Source organism: Frieseomelitta varia, unplaced genomic scaffold (assembly GCF_011392965.1).
Source record: "Frieseomelitta varia isolate USP_RPSP 00005682 unplaced genomic scaffold, Fvar_1.2 scaffold_358, whole genome shotgun sequence".
NCBI lineage: Eukaryota > Metazoa > Arthropoda > Insecta > Hymenoptera > Apidae > Frieseomelitta > Frieseomelitta varia.
Window position 1 is genome coordinate 672,809 of NW_025110099.1, and position 17,641 is coordinate 690,449.

General features: G+C 37.7%; 2 protein-coding genes across 4 annotated transcripts; one reads left to right on the forward strand and one right to left on the reverse strand.

Annotated features, from left to right (window-relative positions):
* Positions 1-497: 497 nt before the first annotated feature.
* On the forward strand, positions 498-2,278 carry LOC122530848 (negative elongation factor E). Of its 2 annotated transcripts, none has more exons than XM_043658201.1 (3): positions 498-720; positions 949-1,442; positions 1,526-2,278. In XM_043658201.1, the coding sequence occupies exons 1-3, from the start codon at positions 631-633 to the stop codon at positions 1,767-1,769; spliced, it is 828 nt and encodes a 275-aa protein (XP_043514136.1). In that variant the 5' UTR covers positions 498-630; the 3' UTR covers positions 1,770-2,278. The 2 variants fall into 2 exon arrangements, with proteins under 2 accessions (XP_043514136.1, XP_043514137.1); XM_043658202.1 differs by having other exon boundaries at positions 536-761.
* Positions 2,279-2,577: 299 nt separating this feature from the next.
* LOC122530845 (protein Shroom2) lies at positions 2,578-13,844 on the reverse strand. 2 transcript variants are annotated; one of them, XM_043658184.1, is made up of 4 exons: positions 13,281-13,844; positions 10,313-10,664; positions 3,551-6,892; positions 3,244-3,423 (listed from the first exon to the last, which is right to left on the reverse strand). In XM_043658184.1, the coding sequence occupies exons 1-4, from the start codon at positions 13,454-13,456 to the stop codon at positions 3,400-3,402; spliced, it is 3,894 nt and encodes a 1,297-aa protein (XP_043514119.1). In that variant the 5' UTR covers positions 13,457-13,844; the 3' UTR covers positions 3,244-3,399. The 2 variants fall into 2 exon arrangements, with proteins under 2 accessions (XP_043514118.1, XP_043514119.1); XM_043658183.1 differs by having other exon boundaries at positions 2,578-6,892; positions 13,281-13,842.
* Positions 13,845-17,641: the final 3,797 nt, after the last annotated feature.

Sequence of the window (17,641 nt, forward strand, 5' to 3'; positions counted from 1 at the left end):
ACTAGCTATTTTCTTTGACTCAGATTTACTTGTTCTATGTAACATTTAGCGCCTTATAGAAGATATAGATCATCGATCATTTTGATAAAAAAAAGGTCGTGATTCTCTCTTCTGTAAAGCGACATATGTATAATACAACATAGGAATGTTCTTACAGATATATCGAGTGTTTGTACACGAGTATTTGCTTGTCTTGTAGCAATTTTGTAATGCATTGTTTAATTCCATTTGAAGAACATATTTATATTTCAACATTTACATCACAAAAGCTCAATTAAATATGTTACAAAAATAATGTAAAGGTATACGACAAAAACTTAAATATTTTTACATTTACGTTTGTTGTTTGCATCAACTAATATTAATCTAAAAACGCGTCCAGGTTCGGGTAAAACTTATTCTCGGGAAATGTGCAATGTTTGTTTCATAGTATTACTATAAAGAAAAATAAGTTAAAAATCCACAGAGCGATGATTTCCGCTCATTTTTATTTTCATGCTTGCCAACATACGTGGCAAAATTTTAGATGCATACATTGAACCAACGAAGTGAAGTGTAGACATTGACTCTGAATGTTTCTTTAAAATCTTTGCGCGGATCAAGAGAAATTTCTACTTGTTTCTATATTACATGCAAAATATGGTATACCTACATTTTCCATCGAATTTAACCGAAGAAGAATTGATGTTGCAAGCGAAGTACAATAAACTTAAAAGAAAGGTATACGATAGGTTATGTTTATACATTTTAATATATACATAGTAAATTTGTAAGATTTTATGCTGTAAATTATTTGTTATGTGTTTGTAGAATTATGTCAAGTTATATTTAAATTAGTTGAACGTTTGTTTTAAATCTTTAGTAAATTCAGTTTTACAATGGAACGTATTGGCTTGTTTGTAAATTATCTTTCTGAGTTTTGTTGATAATTTTGTGTATCTTTGGTAGAAAAAGGCGCTGCAAGACTTAAAAGCACCAAAGCAAGAAGTTGAACGAATACCGCAAGCACCGAAACGGCCGACAGAAGCTAGAGATGCTAGAGAAATTGCTAAGAAGTTGATAAAGTCTGGAGTGATTACAGCTCCAAAAACTCCTAAACGGCCAGAGCAATCCTTTAAAAGACCACGTGGATTAGTAAGAAAGTTGAACAGTACAGAGAAGACAATAAGCTCCTATCAGCCATTCTCAGCCACACAAATGGAAGAAGAAGAAACAGAAACAGTAAGGCCAAGGGTTAAAGATTTGTATGATAGTTTTGTAAGTGCTCAAGACACAGAGGAACGCACCAGTAGAGACGTTCAAACACCATCTAAGCAAGAAATAAAGCCAAGAGCTGGAAATACAATATTCGTGTGCGGCTACAAGATATCAGAGGATTTTTTAAAGAAGCATTTTCAAACATTTGGGAATATTATAAATATTTCAATGGAAGCAGAGAAAAAGTAATTACCGTTTTAGTAATTTCAAACATTTCATTGTATTCAAAGGTTTGGATTTGCATTGTTTGTTTTATTTGTTCTTTTAGCCGTGGATTCGTTACATTTGACAAAACAGAAGCTGCTGAAAGAGCAATTAGCGAGATGGATGGCAGTATGGTATCTTCCATTCAGTTGAAAGTATCGCTGGCACGAAGGCAACCCATTATAGAATCTATGACTGACGCCACGTCCAGTTCTATGTGGTCGCCGATCGCGGCGAATTATTCACAGAAAAGTGCACATAAAGATAGGAGAGACCTGAAAGTGTATGAGGAAGATCTTTTTATGTGAATGCAGTATCTTTTAATGTTTTATACGTTTCCTTAGAATATGTCGAAATTGTCATTCAAAATAAAATTGTAAATAGACCTTAATCTTTGTAAGGTATCAAAAAATATTTTTTTCGAATTGTGTACCTTAATTGTTACGATGCCGCCGCTATATTCGTTACTAGTCGAGTGGCCACGCGAGATACAAAACATTGTCTTATTTAACATTGTTTTTTCGCGTGTTATTTCTTGTTGATCGCTGATCGACAAGATGACATATCGAATTTCAACTTTTTTCTATGAAGTTTCCATGTTGATAAAAAATAGTTGGTGAAAAACTTGTTTTTGGTAATAGATATTTATAATTGAATTATATATATACATACATATGTACATATATATATATGTATATATATACTGTTTTTATACATATTCATCACTAAATAATTAAATACAAGTATTTTCGTAGCAAATTATGTGCAGGTATTGTTTCCTTCACATTAGTCAGTCAACACAATAAATATTCACCTGGCAAAAGTTATTCATTTGTCAATCGATTGTCTGTAATTCACACATATTTGTTCAAAACATAACAAACGTTCAATAATTAATTATATCAGAGACTTAACCATTTAACTGATCAAATTCATGTATATATATTTATTTATTTCTTTATTGCTTTATTGCATATTAAGTCCATGTTCTTGTTACTCATCGTTTGTAAAAATAAAATGCCCCTTATGCGTGTACAAAATCACTTCACGATAACCGTCAATTGAAATGGATATAACAGCATAAATTCTGCTATGATTCTCTTACACTCATTTTTCTTTTAGCTTATTATTTCGGTGGGTTAAAATAATCCCAATGATGATGATGTGTAACTGTTCGAGGATTGCTGAAGAAAAATATCAGCAAGCCGGCAACTAGAAGTAACAGTGCACACAGCGTTAATTCCACTTCTCTGATCTTCTCCCTTGATTCCTGGCCTATCATGGACGACATATATCCCACAAAATGTCTCATAGCTTTTAAACCAGCTAATCGAAGGACTCTGATCAATTGTCTAGTACTGTCTGTGATGCTTGGCTCTGTATCAGGGCGAGGGTTGGCCAGGGATAAAAACTGCGACGGGACTTGTGAAGCTGGAAATGCTATGAGATGAGTGCCTCCGATAGGAAAGGAGGATATTGGCGATTGGGATGATTCTCTTTGGCTCTCTCTGTCTGACTGGTCAGCATATGAAATGTAGGAGACCACGGCACGTTGCGGCTGTATTTCGCTGGTACTGCCGTGACTTGCGACACTGTCTGGTGTATCCGGAGTCACAGAGATGACAGGCGGTAGCGATCTAACTGGAGAGGCAGTTTGTCGTGTTCTAGGGATACCAATGGGGGACGGTGACCTGGACCTTGATTTTCGTGTCTTCCTTTCGCAAATTTCTGGCAAAGTCTCTTTGCCTTTTTGATCTAACGTTGAAGATTCTTGGGGCTCTGGCAGTTTAAAGTCGGTAGTGGAAACCGCTGGTTCGCTTCCAGTTTCGGTCAGACGATCCGGAAACAGCCTGAATTTTGTGCTTTCTTCGGTCGTTACAACCGAGGGGGAGGATACGAGGGATTCTTCCATGCCAAGTTCCTCAGTAGTATCCGGGCTCAATGAAAAGGGGGTTTCTGTATCTAGAATTTGTAAGGACTTATCTTCAGTACCCTGGACGACTAATAATGTTTGTGTGCTAGGAGTATCTTTGTCGCTCGGTACTATTTGTGAAATTGCTAATGTGTGTGTCGATTCTTTGTCCTCTACCTGCGCGATCGATAGTGTGTGTGTGCTTGATATATCCTCTGTTTCTTTTTTAACAACCTTTTGATCCTCGTTTCTTGGTTTCTCTTCATCTGCGTCACGATGGATTAACTCTTCGTCAGGCTTCCTTTCGACGCTTTGCCTTTCCGCAACGGGAATGTCTGTCTTTCTCTCAACCGTCTTGCTCTCCTCCCTCTGACTTTCGATCCTGGATGCAGCCACAGCCTCCAAATGGCTCCTTATAGCCATCAATTCTCTAATGATAGAAGGAGAGAGACTCTCCGCCATGCTGCCACCTATGTCCTTCAACTCGGATGCAGTAATGACTAACGCATCCAATTCAGATGTAACGATCTTACTGGCATCAATTTGAGAAACGCTCAAGCGATCTACCCTCAAATCGCCAACCTCTAAATTACTGATTCGTACAGGCTCCTCTGAAAATAGGGCTGATCTGATGGATTTTAAATGCGCGTCTCCGTCACTATGAATTGGTTCGCCTAAATGTGGCGCGGACAAATGTCTATCTTCGAATGCTTCCATTTCTCTCGTTGGCGATGGGGACTTTAACGAGACGGTGTCGTAAGACGGTTCCGGCTGTTCATCTTTGCGTAATCTTTGAGACATTGGCAATGGAGGAACGGGCGGTGTGCTCGTAATCGATGGACTGGGTATTCTCTCCGTGGATATCATAATCTGGGAGCCGGAACTGGATGGTGCTACAATCAGTTTCGCTTGTGTTACCTCTTCCTCTATCACCATGTCGTCGGGCAAAGGATCTGTCTGCGTGGCAATGGTCGTTTCCATAGCAATTTCTTGTTGCGTCTCGTGCGTGGACCTTTCCGTGGATCTATCTTTTCTAGATCTTGGCGGTCTGGGCGGAGCCGGCAGCGGTCGCCCCTGCATCTTGCTCAAAACTTCGCTGCTACGTAGATCTTTGTGTTCTCCGTCGTCAGAGTCGATTTCTATGTAAGGAGTAGACTCAGCCGCTTGCAACGTCAGATCGTAAGTATCATCAGTTAGTATGCTAGGCTCTTTGGATCTAACTGGGCCGAGAGTACTGTACGCTCTTTGGGGACGTTTCGGAGGAATTGGTCTTGGAGTAGTAGCAAACTTGTCTCTCTTTCTTCTCGGAGGAGGAGGTCTAGGTGGCTTTTCTCGTTTCTCTATGATGGCGTAATCTATCAGCTCCCTTCCCAGGTCGACATCATCCCGGGGAATATCCTCCTCTACGTAACCAGCTTCCGGCAACGATTCCGCACCGTGAGATGTCCTATCTTCATCCAGCGCTACAGAAGTTCCTCTAGATCTGGATCTTCTTTTTGGCGGTACTGGTGCTTGGTCCATGTATCCTTCATCTTGAAGTCTCGTCGCAAGTTTCTGAATATTCTCCTCACTTGTTGCCATGATTTCTTCAGCCCTGTATATTTCTTGTTTCCCCAGTTGATCCGTGGTCATTGTAGGCGGCAACGGAAGAGGTTTCTCTGGAACAGAATCACCAGCCCATTCGGTGTGCCCGTTGCAGATGGCTGCTATTTCGCCGTTCCTACGCTCAGGTTCCTTACGCAGTCGTTTCCGACGAGTCGGTACCACGGGCGGCGGTGACGGTGGACGAGAGCTATCCGCAGACAGCTGCGACTGGCTATGTTGCAAGGATTTTGATTTTCTACGCATAGGTTTCACTACCACAATATCGTCCAGTGGTTCTATTGGAAGTTCCGCGGGTTCTCCTTCTGTTTGGTAAACCACTCTGTGCCTAGAGTCGCTTCTGGTTCGCTCACGAAACTGTTCATCTGCAGACTCGCTTCGACGAGCTCTGTTCGGATCCCTTTTCGGCCTAACTGGTGGCGTCGCATCGTACGATTCCACGGAACCTTCCTTTTGCTTTCTTATCGATCTTCTTCTCGTGGGACGTTGCGGCGGGATCGGCACCATTTCGTCGTCGGCTAAAGCATTCCCTTCTGATCTCAAAGCGTCTCTGATTTCGCTGGTCAGATATTTGCCAAGATTCATGTCACCCTGGCTGAGTCCACCTTCTCGCAGGAAGAATTCATCAGAGTCAATTTCTTCGATAACTCCACGCCGACGTCGATCACAGGAGCTGGTACTCGAGTGTTGTTGCTCTCTGTCCGATTGCGCGGACGATGGTTCCGCTTCCTCGTCCTCGTCCTCGTCCATCTCCTCCTCGTATTCTTCTTCCTCGGACGGTGTCTTGTGCACTCCGTATCTTCTTGGATCCATCATTGCGAAAGATTCTTCGTATCTCCCTTCTTCTCTGGCTCGAAGAACCTCCTCCAGTGATCTGGACCTCGGGATCGGTCTGAATTCTTCTCTGGGTATCTCATCCTCTGGTCCCCATTCTTCCTGATCCATTTTCTCGTCCTTCTCTTGGTACATCTCTTCCCTGGTTGGATACAATCTGAGATTCGACTCTTCTCTATCCCTGTCGTACAATTCTTCTTCAGTTCTGGAAGCTCCCGACCTCGGATGCGGTTGACGGTCGGAAATCTCCGGTGATTCCTGTTCGTAGTCCATGTACTGAAGCTCCTCCTCCTTGCGCCCCTCCTCCCAGGGTATCGTGATTGCTCCAACCTCGCTAATAGATAATCTAGGTTCCTCCATGGACGGGTGCTGCCAAGGTTGAAACCTTTCTGCCGCCGTTTCTCCGTTCGATTGATTCTCCTCGCCGAAAGCACTGGTCCTGTGAAACCTCTGTGTCCATCTGTCGGCTTTCTTACTGGCCCGCGGGAAGGTAGCGCTTTCCGCTGACTGTGCTCTCGAATCTTTCGGCGTCGAGGTCGCGTATTCGCCCCTGCTCTTCGACTTTCTATCGAACATTCGCGGGTAAGTGGAGAAGTCGAAGATATTCCTTTTGGAGCCGACCGTGGAGTCTGTAGACCGTTGCTCGTGTACGGGGGATTTCTTGCGAGTCAAAGCGTTAGGCAATCGAATGTTAGGCTTCTTGATGCTGAACTTCGCTTTCTCAGGCAGGTGGAACTTCGCTTTCTCAGGAAAGTTGAACCTCGGCCGTTCGGGCAAGTGAAACTTCGATTTATCTGGCAAGGAGAATCTCGGACGATTGGGCAAGCTGAACCTGGGCCTCTCTGACAGGGAGGATCGTATCCTGTCCATTCGACTCGGTCTCTTTTCGGATCTGGACCTGTCCGAGCGGCCGCTGCTCGTCGACCTGGCTTTCTCTGGCTTTTGTCGCTCAGCGAAGGCGAACGTGGGTCGTTGGATGTTCCTTAGACGCGTACGTAGCTTGCCAGCCTGTGTTTTTATCCGTTGGGGCAGGCCGCGGGCACCGCGACGAAGAGGAAGCTCCTCCAATGCCAATGAGTCTACCTGAAATAAAAAGTTTGGCATGATTGATTCGTCGAACGATGGAATGGACTTTTCTTCGCGCGGCCATCGAAAATAGATACGGATAACATTGCAGAGATGCTTGAGGTTCATCGCGAGCTATCATCTTGTCGATGGTCGATCGGGTTTCATTGGATTTGACGGAGTAGAATTCTCTCTTTGTACAGCGCGACAGGTTGTAGAAACGTTCAGAAGGAAAAAGAATTTGGAGAAGTCGGTTTGCAAGGTAGGAGACAGAGTTGGTTGAAAATAGTACCTACCGAATGAATGAAAATAGAATAAAAGGAGAAAAAAAAAAAAAAACGGAGAAAAATCTTCTGTTGCAGAAGCGAGATATAATGATAGAAATAGAATCTGGCGAATTAAAATCATTTACACGGTCGATTTCAATATCCAACTGTATAATTAAATGATACTCGTATTTTAGTATTTTCTGCAACGTCATCCTTATCAAATATAACAATATTCTTTATTCATACGACTTCATCGTTTTCCTTTTTTCGTACTAATGCAGTTCATCGAAATTTCTAAACAAAAAAAAAAAAAGAAATCATACTCAAGTCAGAAATGGAAATATTAAGAAACTATTTTTTCCCGAACACATTCTTCCTTCTTTCTTTGACATTCCGTAACGTTAATTAACGTAACTAGAAAAACTTTCGAGTTGGCGGAGCGGAAAGTTATTCTATCTTGAAATAGAATGTCTATCCTTATCTGTCAGTTATTATTTTTTCGCAAACCAGAGCTTCAAGCGTGTTGCGTAATCGACCAGATGCAGATGTCGAAATTCGTCGATGATGAATTTCGTGGTGCGTGAAGATAAGTTTCGTAGGTCCTTTAAATTTCGGAATCTAGAATTTAGAATGACGTTCCTTAAGAGCAAAGGCCCTTAATGTCTTTCAAATATATTTTCCTCCGCTTATTCCATACCCATTTATCATTTTCTTTGACAATTTTTCTATTTATTAAAATAAGTGAGTGTCAAAAAATAATAACGAAAACATTCTGCGAAATTTTCTACAAAGTAAGCAGGCATTTCACTTAAAGACTTTACGATTATTTTAAGATATTTTTCAGGAATCCACAAGAAACATCGACAGAAGATTGTACAACGAACATGGAAAGACCAAGTTTTCTGGAACGTTTGCGACGTTTGCATAATGGTTCTCGGACAGTGACACGTTGGCTCCATGCTTTTTATACGCGTGTTTTCGCTAAATATAGCGCCCTGGTGTGTAACAAACGAATGAACAGCGCGACATTCCTCGATTCGTGCTCGTTTTGGAAAATTCTTCTTTCGATCGATGTACGTGGAATTACTTCCTTAAAAGAAGAAGAAAAAAAAAAAAGAAAATAAAGGAGTAAGATTCCGTATCAAGGTAACTGTTAATACAATTGTTATTGTCGACTAATTTATTATTTTGGATAAAGCATCCAAAAATTGTTGGTAAATCTGACCAAGGGAATTATTGATTTTAATGTTTGGCTTAAAAGTGTTTGCCACTTTGACCTAAGGCAAGAAGGTAAAGAAAATATTCTTGTTACAGAAATGAAAGCTCGTTATATATATATATTGGATTATATATATATATATATATATATTGGATAAAGCATCAGTTGGTAAATCTGACCAAGGAAATTATTGATTTTAATATTGACTACATATATATATAACCTTCGTTTTGGAAATATATATTATTATAATATTAATTAATTAATATATATATATATTATCTTCTTGCCTTAGGTCAAAGTAGCAAACACTTTTAAGTCAAACATTAAAATCAATAATTTTCTTGGTCAAATTTACCAACTGATGCTTTATCCAAAAAATATATATATAAATAGATATCTATATTCAAAAAGTTTTTGTGTCATATATGTTATATTTTCTAAATAGAAAATATTTCAAGTAAATCGAATAGTTTGGAAAAGAGAAGCGATTCTTTTTAGACGAGGTTGAATTTTTCATAAGTACATTGAAAAAGAGTAAATTTTTCAGAATAGCTGATATTTTTAATATCAAAGGGTGTAGTTTCAAACATATGAACTCATCGTGTCAAAATAATTTCCACGCCTTGCTGACTCATCCTTGTTCATCGGTATGAAATACTCAGAAACTGTGTCTACTCGAGTCTTCCAGTTCTAGTGACCTACTGTCACTGCGTCATCAGTATCATTGGAAGTGATTAAGCTACACCTGACGTGGCGTATTTTATTCTTAGATACTATTTATAATTTCGGTAGTAATTAGCAAAAAGTAAATTAGTAGTTGAAACTAATTGATTAATAATTACCAAGTAAAACCAGTAATTAGAAAAATGAGTGTACTAGATTAATAATATTCAACAATATTCGATAATACTGATTCAACAATAATGATTCGACGAAGGTATTTATTAATAGTCAATACTGCTTTAAGTTTAAAAACAGTCAACAATATGAAATTAATCAATTCTTAACAGTGAAAAGTTGACAATACTTAGCGGCACTAACTAAAAGATACTGAGATAACATAAATTCAAATACTGTTCGGTATTTTTGAAAGTTGATCATGATTAATGTCACTCGAGAATATTTGAATGGTAAAACAAAGCTCGGAAGTTATTGTAATAATATTGCCTTCTCAGTGTCCAACAATCCTCAATATGTGTGCTGTATATCCCCTAATTGTAAGTTAATAATAATTCACTTCACATGCTAAAAACATTTAAAAAAAAGGGATATAATATAAAAATTATAAAATATAAATAATTTATGTAATATATAATTAAATATATATATTAAATTTATTTAATATATAATATATATATATATATTAAATAATTTATGTAATATATAAATTATTTATAATTAATATTTATAATATATATATATATTAAATAATTTATATAATATATATTATTTATAATTTATAATTATTTAATATATGATATATATATAAATTATATAACATTTGAAAATAAAGGAATAATATAATATAAAAATTATAAAATATAAATAATTTATATAATATATAATTAAATACATGTATAAAGGATATACATTAAATTTATTTAATATATATAATATACGTATTAAATAATTTATATAATATATAAATCATAGAATATAATATAAAAATTATAAAACATAAATAATTTATATAATATATAATTAAATACATATATTAAAGGATATACATTAAATTTATTTAATATATATAATATACGTATTAAATAATTTATATAACATATAAATCATAGAATATAATATAAAAATTATAAAATATAAATAATTTATATAATTAAATATATGTATTAAATAATTTATATAATGTATAAATTATAGAATATAATATAAAACTTATACAAAATAAAGAATCATACAAAGGTGATTAGAAAATGAGATGACAAGACTCACTTGACTAGTGTTGACCTCGCCATCAGTCCTGGACTCAGTGCCCGGTGTAGCAGCGTTCAGAAACCGTTCTTCGAGTCGCTCCTGCAATTGCTGCGGGGTCTCCAATTCTTCGGAGGTGTCGCCGGTTTCCACAAGTTCGCGACCCTCCATCGCGGTGTCCTCGATTTTGCCATCCAACGGCAGGATCACGTCACCGGCCCGTGTCAGCTCCGGCGGCAGCCGTGTCCGGTCGTCAATGCTGTCGTCGCTATCAGCGACGGGCACCACATCCGTATCGGTGATTCGCACGACCGGTGCCGTCGCCGGTTTCGGCGATGGCGACGGCGCTGCGATCGGTTCGTACTCGTGCTCGCTGTTACGAAAAGTTACTCGTTTTCTTCTCGCTCTAACCGGCATTTTCCACCCCTTATTTCCTATCCTTCTTTCCTTCGAGATTAGTCCTTGCACAAATGGTTAATCGACAAATTGGATGTTGTTAACTTTTGGAATTGCGAGCCGCAGTTTTGATTTTGTTAGCTTCTGAGGAAGTAATTCTTGTAGGGAGTAACGAATGGTTCCGGTGTTGTTCAATCACTTGTATATATCATAGTAGTCTTTTTAGTTGTTTCTCCGTTAGTGTTAGATTTTCTTGATCTTCGCAGAAATATTTGTTAATAATTTGTGATAGCTCGACTCGCTTTCAAGGTTTTGAGGCTGTATACTTAAGTCTTTGGATTTAATCATCAGTCTAACTTTTGGCTACAGTACCAACTCTTTTACTTAGTTCTCGTGCTACGATCTCGAGTGTTAGGTGCTTGATTATCGATAGAAAAGTCACTTATCAACTACATTAAATTAACGTTATACCGTTTCATCTTGAGCGTGACTACGTTTGTACCATTAGTATGAATACTGTTAGCTTTGCAGTCAGTCTTGTTATTGAGCAAACGTCGGGAAACAAGATTTGATTAGTCCATGCTCGTTTCACTGGAACAGAATGCCATAGTGGAAAAAGTAGGCACTGGTCGGACGCACGGCAGACTTCCAGCGGTGAGTTAGAGCGTTTCGTGTTTCGATCACAGGATAATTTGCAGACGGTTTATTCAGGAGGGTAATGTTGAAGGAAGACACGTCACGTATCCTTATTCAGATACGATATCCTCAGAGGACGACAGGAATACTGTTAGAGTAACAAAATTAATTAATTCTTAAATTCTACTTTATAATTGTTTTAAATTTCTGAATAATCAATTTGAGTTTAATCATGCTTTGGAACAACGAACAGAGAGCCAAACTTTGTTAATACATTATATTTGTTAATGTAATATATAGATATAATGAATATTACACAAACATAGATCATTTGAAACTTTGAAACGTTGTAATCACTGTGTTATAAAATAGAGGTATACTAACTGAAAATTTGGCTATAAATCCTTTATATTAAATTGAATACTCGCAATAATTTTCCACAGACCTCAAACCTCAAATGTTCAACTGAGCAATTTGATATTGTTTATACTTCATCTAAATTAAATTTGTTAAATCGTTTACTTTAGAAGATTGTTTAATTTAATTCAGTTTGTTTAATAAAATTCTATTTTCCCCCCAATTGATGATTATTCTCTTCTTTCACAGTTCTTCTCTTTTTCTGGATACCGCTCAGCAACCTATCGAAAAATCACCCAGCGCAAGTATGTTACCCCCTGTCATCTTTTTGAAGAATCCTCGACACAGAATCCTCCTGTTATCTCCGTCCCGATTGGTCGAGCGTTATCGCAACTTTCCACGAACCGATCATCGATACTGGTGCTCCCATTATCGCGATACAATAACTCGATGCCCACTTAATCGCGTTGTGTCTATTCATCCCTTCCACGGATTCAAACTTGTAGGTTAGAATCGCGGTCGTTCGCTCGCTATCATCCCTCAAGTTATCCTATGCACATATACATACATACATGTGCACGTATAATTTTATTTCCCTTCAATAACCGTGGAAAAAGAGAATAATTAAGAGAAGAAGGTTTTGTTTGTGACGTGAATTGAATTTTGAGAATTAATTTTAAACATTAGTCTCATTTTATCCAACTATTTTTAAAGGCTGGAGCTATTTTTAAATTAATATTTAATAAAATTAAATTAAAAACAGAACCTAAAACAAATATTTTAACAACAAAATGTTTGTAACATTTTCATAAATTCAAAATTTAAAATTGCAAATAATTTTTCTAAAACGAATAATATTGTTATTATTATAAATATTGTACAAAAATTTATCAATGACTTTTCGCCGAAAATGCATGCACCCGCAATCATCTCGTTCATCCGCATGTTGTTATTTACATTCACATGCGCGTATATACACCTGCAATGTATGTACATTCATGCACAAGCGTGTACAATTAGATTTTCAATCATACACAATCGTACGCTGTCTCCATCCGTAGGTATACATCATTGAAAAGATAGAGAGAGGGATGGCGAGAGGAGTTTGGACACGGAACCGAGCTGACCGAGGATTCTATCTATAGCCAGCCGGGCGAACCTTAAATAGCTGTGGCGGTACGCTGGCATAATCGAGACGCGTAAGCTATACAACATCGATTGCTATCCATGCATGAGGAATGCCTATCGGAAGAGATATTCACTTATTCTCGGGCTGGAAAAGGAATGAACTGGCCTGGATACCGAATTACTGGCATTCGTTACTAACCTAACGTGCACATATATACGCGGAGAGCTAGATATAACCTAACCGGACATATATGTAGATACATATCGTACGTACATATATATATATATATAATTAAACATAGACGTATGACATGTATGTATGCATGTATACTAATATAGAAATACTATCAATACCACAGATGAGATGTTTCGAACACTGTTCCAAGTACATGAACGCAAAACTCCAACATCTCGCCAGTTAGTCGGCAGTGGGATAATAAAATGGTGTTTGGCCTGATGATTTGTTACTGACCTGCAGCGGACCGCAAGTGGCTGCTGCATCGTCCTGGACGGCGGTCTACCGAGGAGAGCACGTCGTTCCGGCAGAAGCGAGTCGCTCTGGTAGTACTGACAGCCACAACGGACCTCGCGGCCGAGGCTCGACGTCGACGACGCTCGTGAGGCGCGTCCACGTTGCTCCGGCTCCATCCCCACCCCCTGGGATTCCACTTGTCCACCTCCAGTCTCTTCTTCCTCTCTACCTACCTGATCGCCGATTCGAACTAGCGCGTCTGGTCTATTTCACGATCGCGCCCTTTCCTCCACCGCCGTTCCGTTTCTCAGTGGACTTCTCGTCGCTCTCTCGGGTTCGCGGGTTCACGTAGCCGCTTCGAGATTCTCGGCAAGGTTATAGGTGTGACCCGATGTTACGCGACGTCGCCACATCACCCGGTTGCGTGAGTACACGGAAGGGAAGGGCCGACAGAGGGGCGGAAAATTGTAAAATGGAGAAAGAGAGAAAGAAAGAGAGAGAGGAGAGTTGGTTCACCCAGAGCAGCCCGCCACTGCAGCGGCTTCTAGGCGACTCTGTACCTTCTCTGGCCCATCTACGCAACACGACAACGGGATTATTTATAGAAACATTTCGTGTTGGATGTCTATTAATTCTGGCCGGCCGGAATTCACCTGCACGCGCGTATCAATGTACCACCTGACGGTGGTTGCACTTGTGCCACGCATGCGCGACACGGGCAAACATTCGGCGAGCGGGAATTTGAATTCCTAGTTTCTTCGAACTTTTAGTTTTCTTTTTCTTTTTTTTTTCTTTTAGACTGGTAACAACCGTTAGGATGAAGAATTGGCTGGCAAGTGTTACCGAACTTGAGGAACTTATCTTTTGTACGTATGTTTCAATTCTTTTTCACTTTCGGTCTTGTTTTATTTTTATTTCGTTTCTTACGATTCGTTTGAAGATTTTTCTAAGGGATGAAAAATTCCAAGGAAATGTCAAAAATATTAACTCTTTGTATTTAATCGTGAATCTCAAGGTGTGAATCGAAGAGAGATGTTCGTTCAGCCATTAGAAAGACGAATTTTTAGGATGCACTTTAAGCTTTCTATGTACATATATATATATATGTATGTACGTGTATATATACATACATGCATACATACATACGTATAGCTTCATTCAACGTTTCATTTCTTCCGTGGAAAAGAATGATAAAAAGATGACTGACTTTTTAACCCTCTATAACGTTATGCAACACAAAAATCGTACGTGTATAATTTTTGAATGATATCCTCTTTATTTGTCGCTAGGGTGAAAATCTTAATACTACTGTGATGTTTCTCTTTTTCCAATAATTGAGAACGGTTTCCGGTTATAAAGGGTTAAAAAAACCGAAGGTCAGTTTAATCGCCGATCGTTTAAAGAAAGGATACCTTGTTTCTATCTCTTGTCCTGTTTCGTTCATTTCAATCTCGAACTTCTTGAATTGACGGTTTCTCAAACTGTGTGTGTCGGAGGGTTCCGTTGCTTTTTTTTTTCTTTTCTTTTTTTCTTTTTTTTTTTTTTTTTTAATGAAATCATTCAAAAACTCGCATATTTTACAGTTTTCTTTTCCCTTTCAGAATTATTAAAACGCACTTTATCCATAATATTTTACAATAGATCCTTAACGTATTTGACAAAGCACTTCCTCGTTTTACATTTACAATATCCCATTCGCATTCTCGTCTTTTTTTTTTCTTTTTTTTTTTCTCTTAAAAATCATCGAAACACGGATTCATCCACTAATGCATCTATCAAACAGTCCGATCCGATGAAACTCAAACGAAACGATCGGCGTGAACGAACACAAGACCCAACAGAACCACCCCGCCGCGCAAAATGAAGGAACAAAACGTTTAATCGAACGAAACAGCGATCCAGAATCTTTTACGAAGCGCAATCGACGTTCGCCAGACGAACAAATGCTTATTTACGACTAGTAACGTGTGATTCATGAAAGAAACGTAGAAATTCATAGGTATTGCATTGTAATTATGGGAGGAGAATAATTCGACAGATTCGTGGAAAAATATTCTAACTATATGATACTGTCAGGACCAAATTGGTAAATTGAAAATTGAATCGAATGATATTTCTCTTTCTAGCTTGTTCTTAGCTGAATTATCATTATTTTTTCAACATTATCTCTCCTTTTTTTTCTTTTTTTTTAGATCCGCTAATGATTCGACTGTTTTAGAACTGAAAATCGAAATTTTAAGTGTAATCCTATCGAGCAAAATGTGAATTTATCAGAGAAAATCGGGATAGTTAATTAAAAAGTATTTGATGATAAATTCAAGAAGAAAGTTATTTACTGTGCACGATCGAAGCAAGTTTTTCGAACTCAATTCTAAATATAAAAAAACTGGCGAGAGGATAGATACTTCTGAGAAGAGAGACATTCAATTTACCACTGTCCGTTCGAAACTAACGACAAAAGAGACTTTTTTAAATTTCGAACGTATGCGTTTCTTGAAATTTGAAAAAAGCTTAAAATTTAGAAATTTAAATAATGCGTTTCTTAAAATTTAGAAATTTAAATAATGTTCTCAAAAGACTGATAAAAGATAATCGAATGTTCCACGCTACATTGCAACTCGAATAGAATTTTATTTCGCCGGGGATCGAAAGTCGAGGATCGTTGAAGATGAAAACTGTGACTCGTACTCCATTTCTCGCGAAAAGAAAGAAGCAGATTTCGTCGATTATATCACGACTTGGCACTCGACCATATGGCCACGTCGTTTCCTTCTCGCGTGTTTCCGTCAATGGGCAAAATCAAGTCGCGAATACGGTGATCTATGTAGGTCTAACGTGGTTCTCTTGGCTCTGGTTTGGCTCATTCTACGGATAGTCCTGGCTTACGGGTGTAAACGTCGCCCCTTGGTATAATTTTACAGCCAATTCGTTTAACAATTGTTTGGTAACAGTGCTTGGTAACAGCTTGTTGGAGAGATAATTAACTGCGATCAATTTTTTTCAGTGAAAGAAACGCGTGAACATCGTAAAAACTATAATAATTAAAAAGAAAAAAAAAAAAAAAGGAAAGTGTCGTAACGTGAATAATCATCATTCGAGTTAATAGCAAGTTCTAAACATTTTCGAAAGTATACTGCTATTTTGGTTTATCATAGAATGTCAAGTGAGAAAAATATTTATTATCGTTCCCGTACTATAATTAACAATGATACAAGGGTGTTTTGCAACACGTGAAACCTTCCTCAACGGTGGACGTGGGTCGTGAAAACAATGAGCAAAGGTTGACCTAAGTGTGAATACTGTTCGACCTTGTCCTCAAGTTCTAGCCATTTTTATATTAAATTGCTTATGAGCATTCGTTACGAACATTCGTGGAAATTTGTATTTCCATTATTATAAAAAAAAAAAAGAAATTAAAAGTACAACACTAATTGGTTCCGGAAAATTTTGTATATCAAATATTTGCAATCTAATAACATATTTGATTTCAGCAAGGTATTTAGAAAAAGTACAATTGATTCTGTTAAAGATATGTAAAAATCTAATATATGAAACATTGAAAAATTTTCAACGCGTAGATTATGAGCCAATACACCCAAAGATCAGACCACAATCGTAAGTTATATTATTATTATAAGAGGAAATGAATTGTACTTTTTTTTCTTTTTTTTTTTTTCAGCACTAATTACACAATCCAGTGTAACGACGCTATAACACGACAACTGCAGCCTAGACTTGAATTTAGGCCGAAAGTGGCCGTTTCAAGCATTTCCTATATGGTTAAGCAGCTGCACGTTATTGGTGAAAATAATTATGACTTGGGAAGAAGGTCAAACAGAACACGTACTAATGCAAACTTTTCTCATTTCTTCGTGCTTTCTACCTACCACTCTAGAGCTTTCTATATTATAAAACACCTTGTGTAGAAAGGCATAGAAATTTTACTTGTTAATTTACAAAATATCATTTATACAACATTGTGGGAAGATGTTTAGAAATTTTCTACTTGAGACGTGTGTTCGCCAATTGTGTGCAAAAATATTTGCGATATCATGTCATCGAATATGCTTTCTCACTTAACTACTGTTCTTTGTAATTTCTTTGTATATTAATCTTAAATATCTTTAAATGTTCTACAATTAAGAAGTTCTCTGGAAAAAAGGGTCCATAAGACTGAAACTTTGAAACAAACCGGTCTTTCAATATCAGCGTTCAAGTTAACGTTTATACTAAGGAAAATTATATTGATAATTCAAAACATTATTCATTTTTTATATATAAAAAGAGACTCGTACATACTACCAGTTACAAATATTAGAATTCCTGATATTTAGTATACGATTGAATGTTTTCTTATTGCT

Excerpts from the sequence above, each read along its gene's own strand:
- LOC122530848 (XM_043658201.1), top strand. The coding sequence starts at position 631 with ATGCAAAATATGGTATACCTACATTTTCCATCGAATTTAACCGAAGAA. Across the intron at positions 721-948 it reads ACAATAAACTTAAAAGAAAG|AAAAAGGCGCTGCAAGACTT; the intron begins GTATACGATAGG and ends TATCTTTGGTAG. Across the intron at positions 1,443-1,525 it reads TCAATGGAAGCAGAGAAAAA|CCGTGGATTCGTTACATTTG; the intron begins GTAATTACCGTT and ends TTGTTCTTTTAG.
- LOC122530845 (XM_043658183.1), bottom strand. The coding sequence starts at position 13,456 with ATGGAGCCGGAGCAACGTGGACGCGCCTCACGAGCGTCGTCGACGTCG. Across the intron at positions 10,665-13,280 it reads CCACTTGCGGTCCGCTGCAG|CGAGCACGAGTACGAACCGA; the intron begins GTCAGTAACAAA and ends TTTTCGTAACAG. Across the intron at positions 6,893-10,312 it reads GCGAGGTCAACACTAGTCAA|GTAGACTCATTGGCATTGGA; the intron begins GTGAGTCTTGTC and ends TTTTTATTTCAG.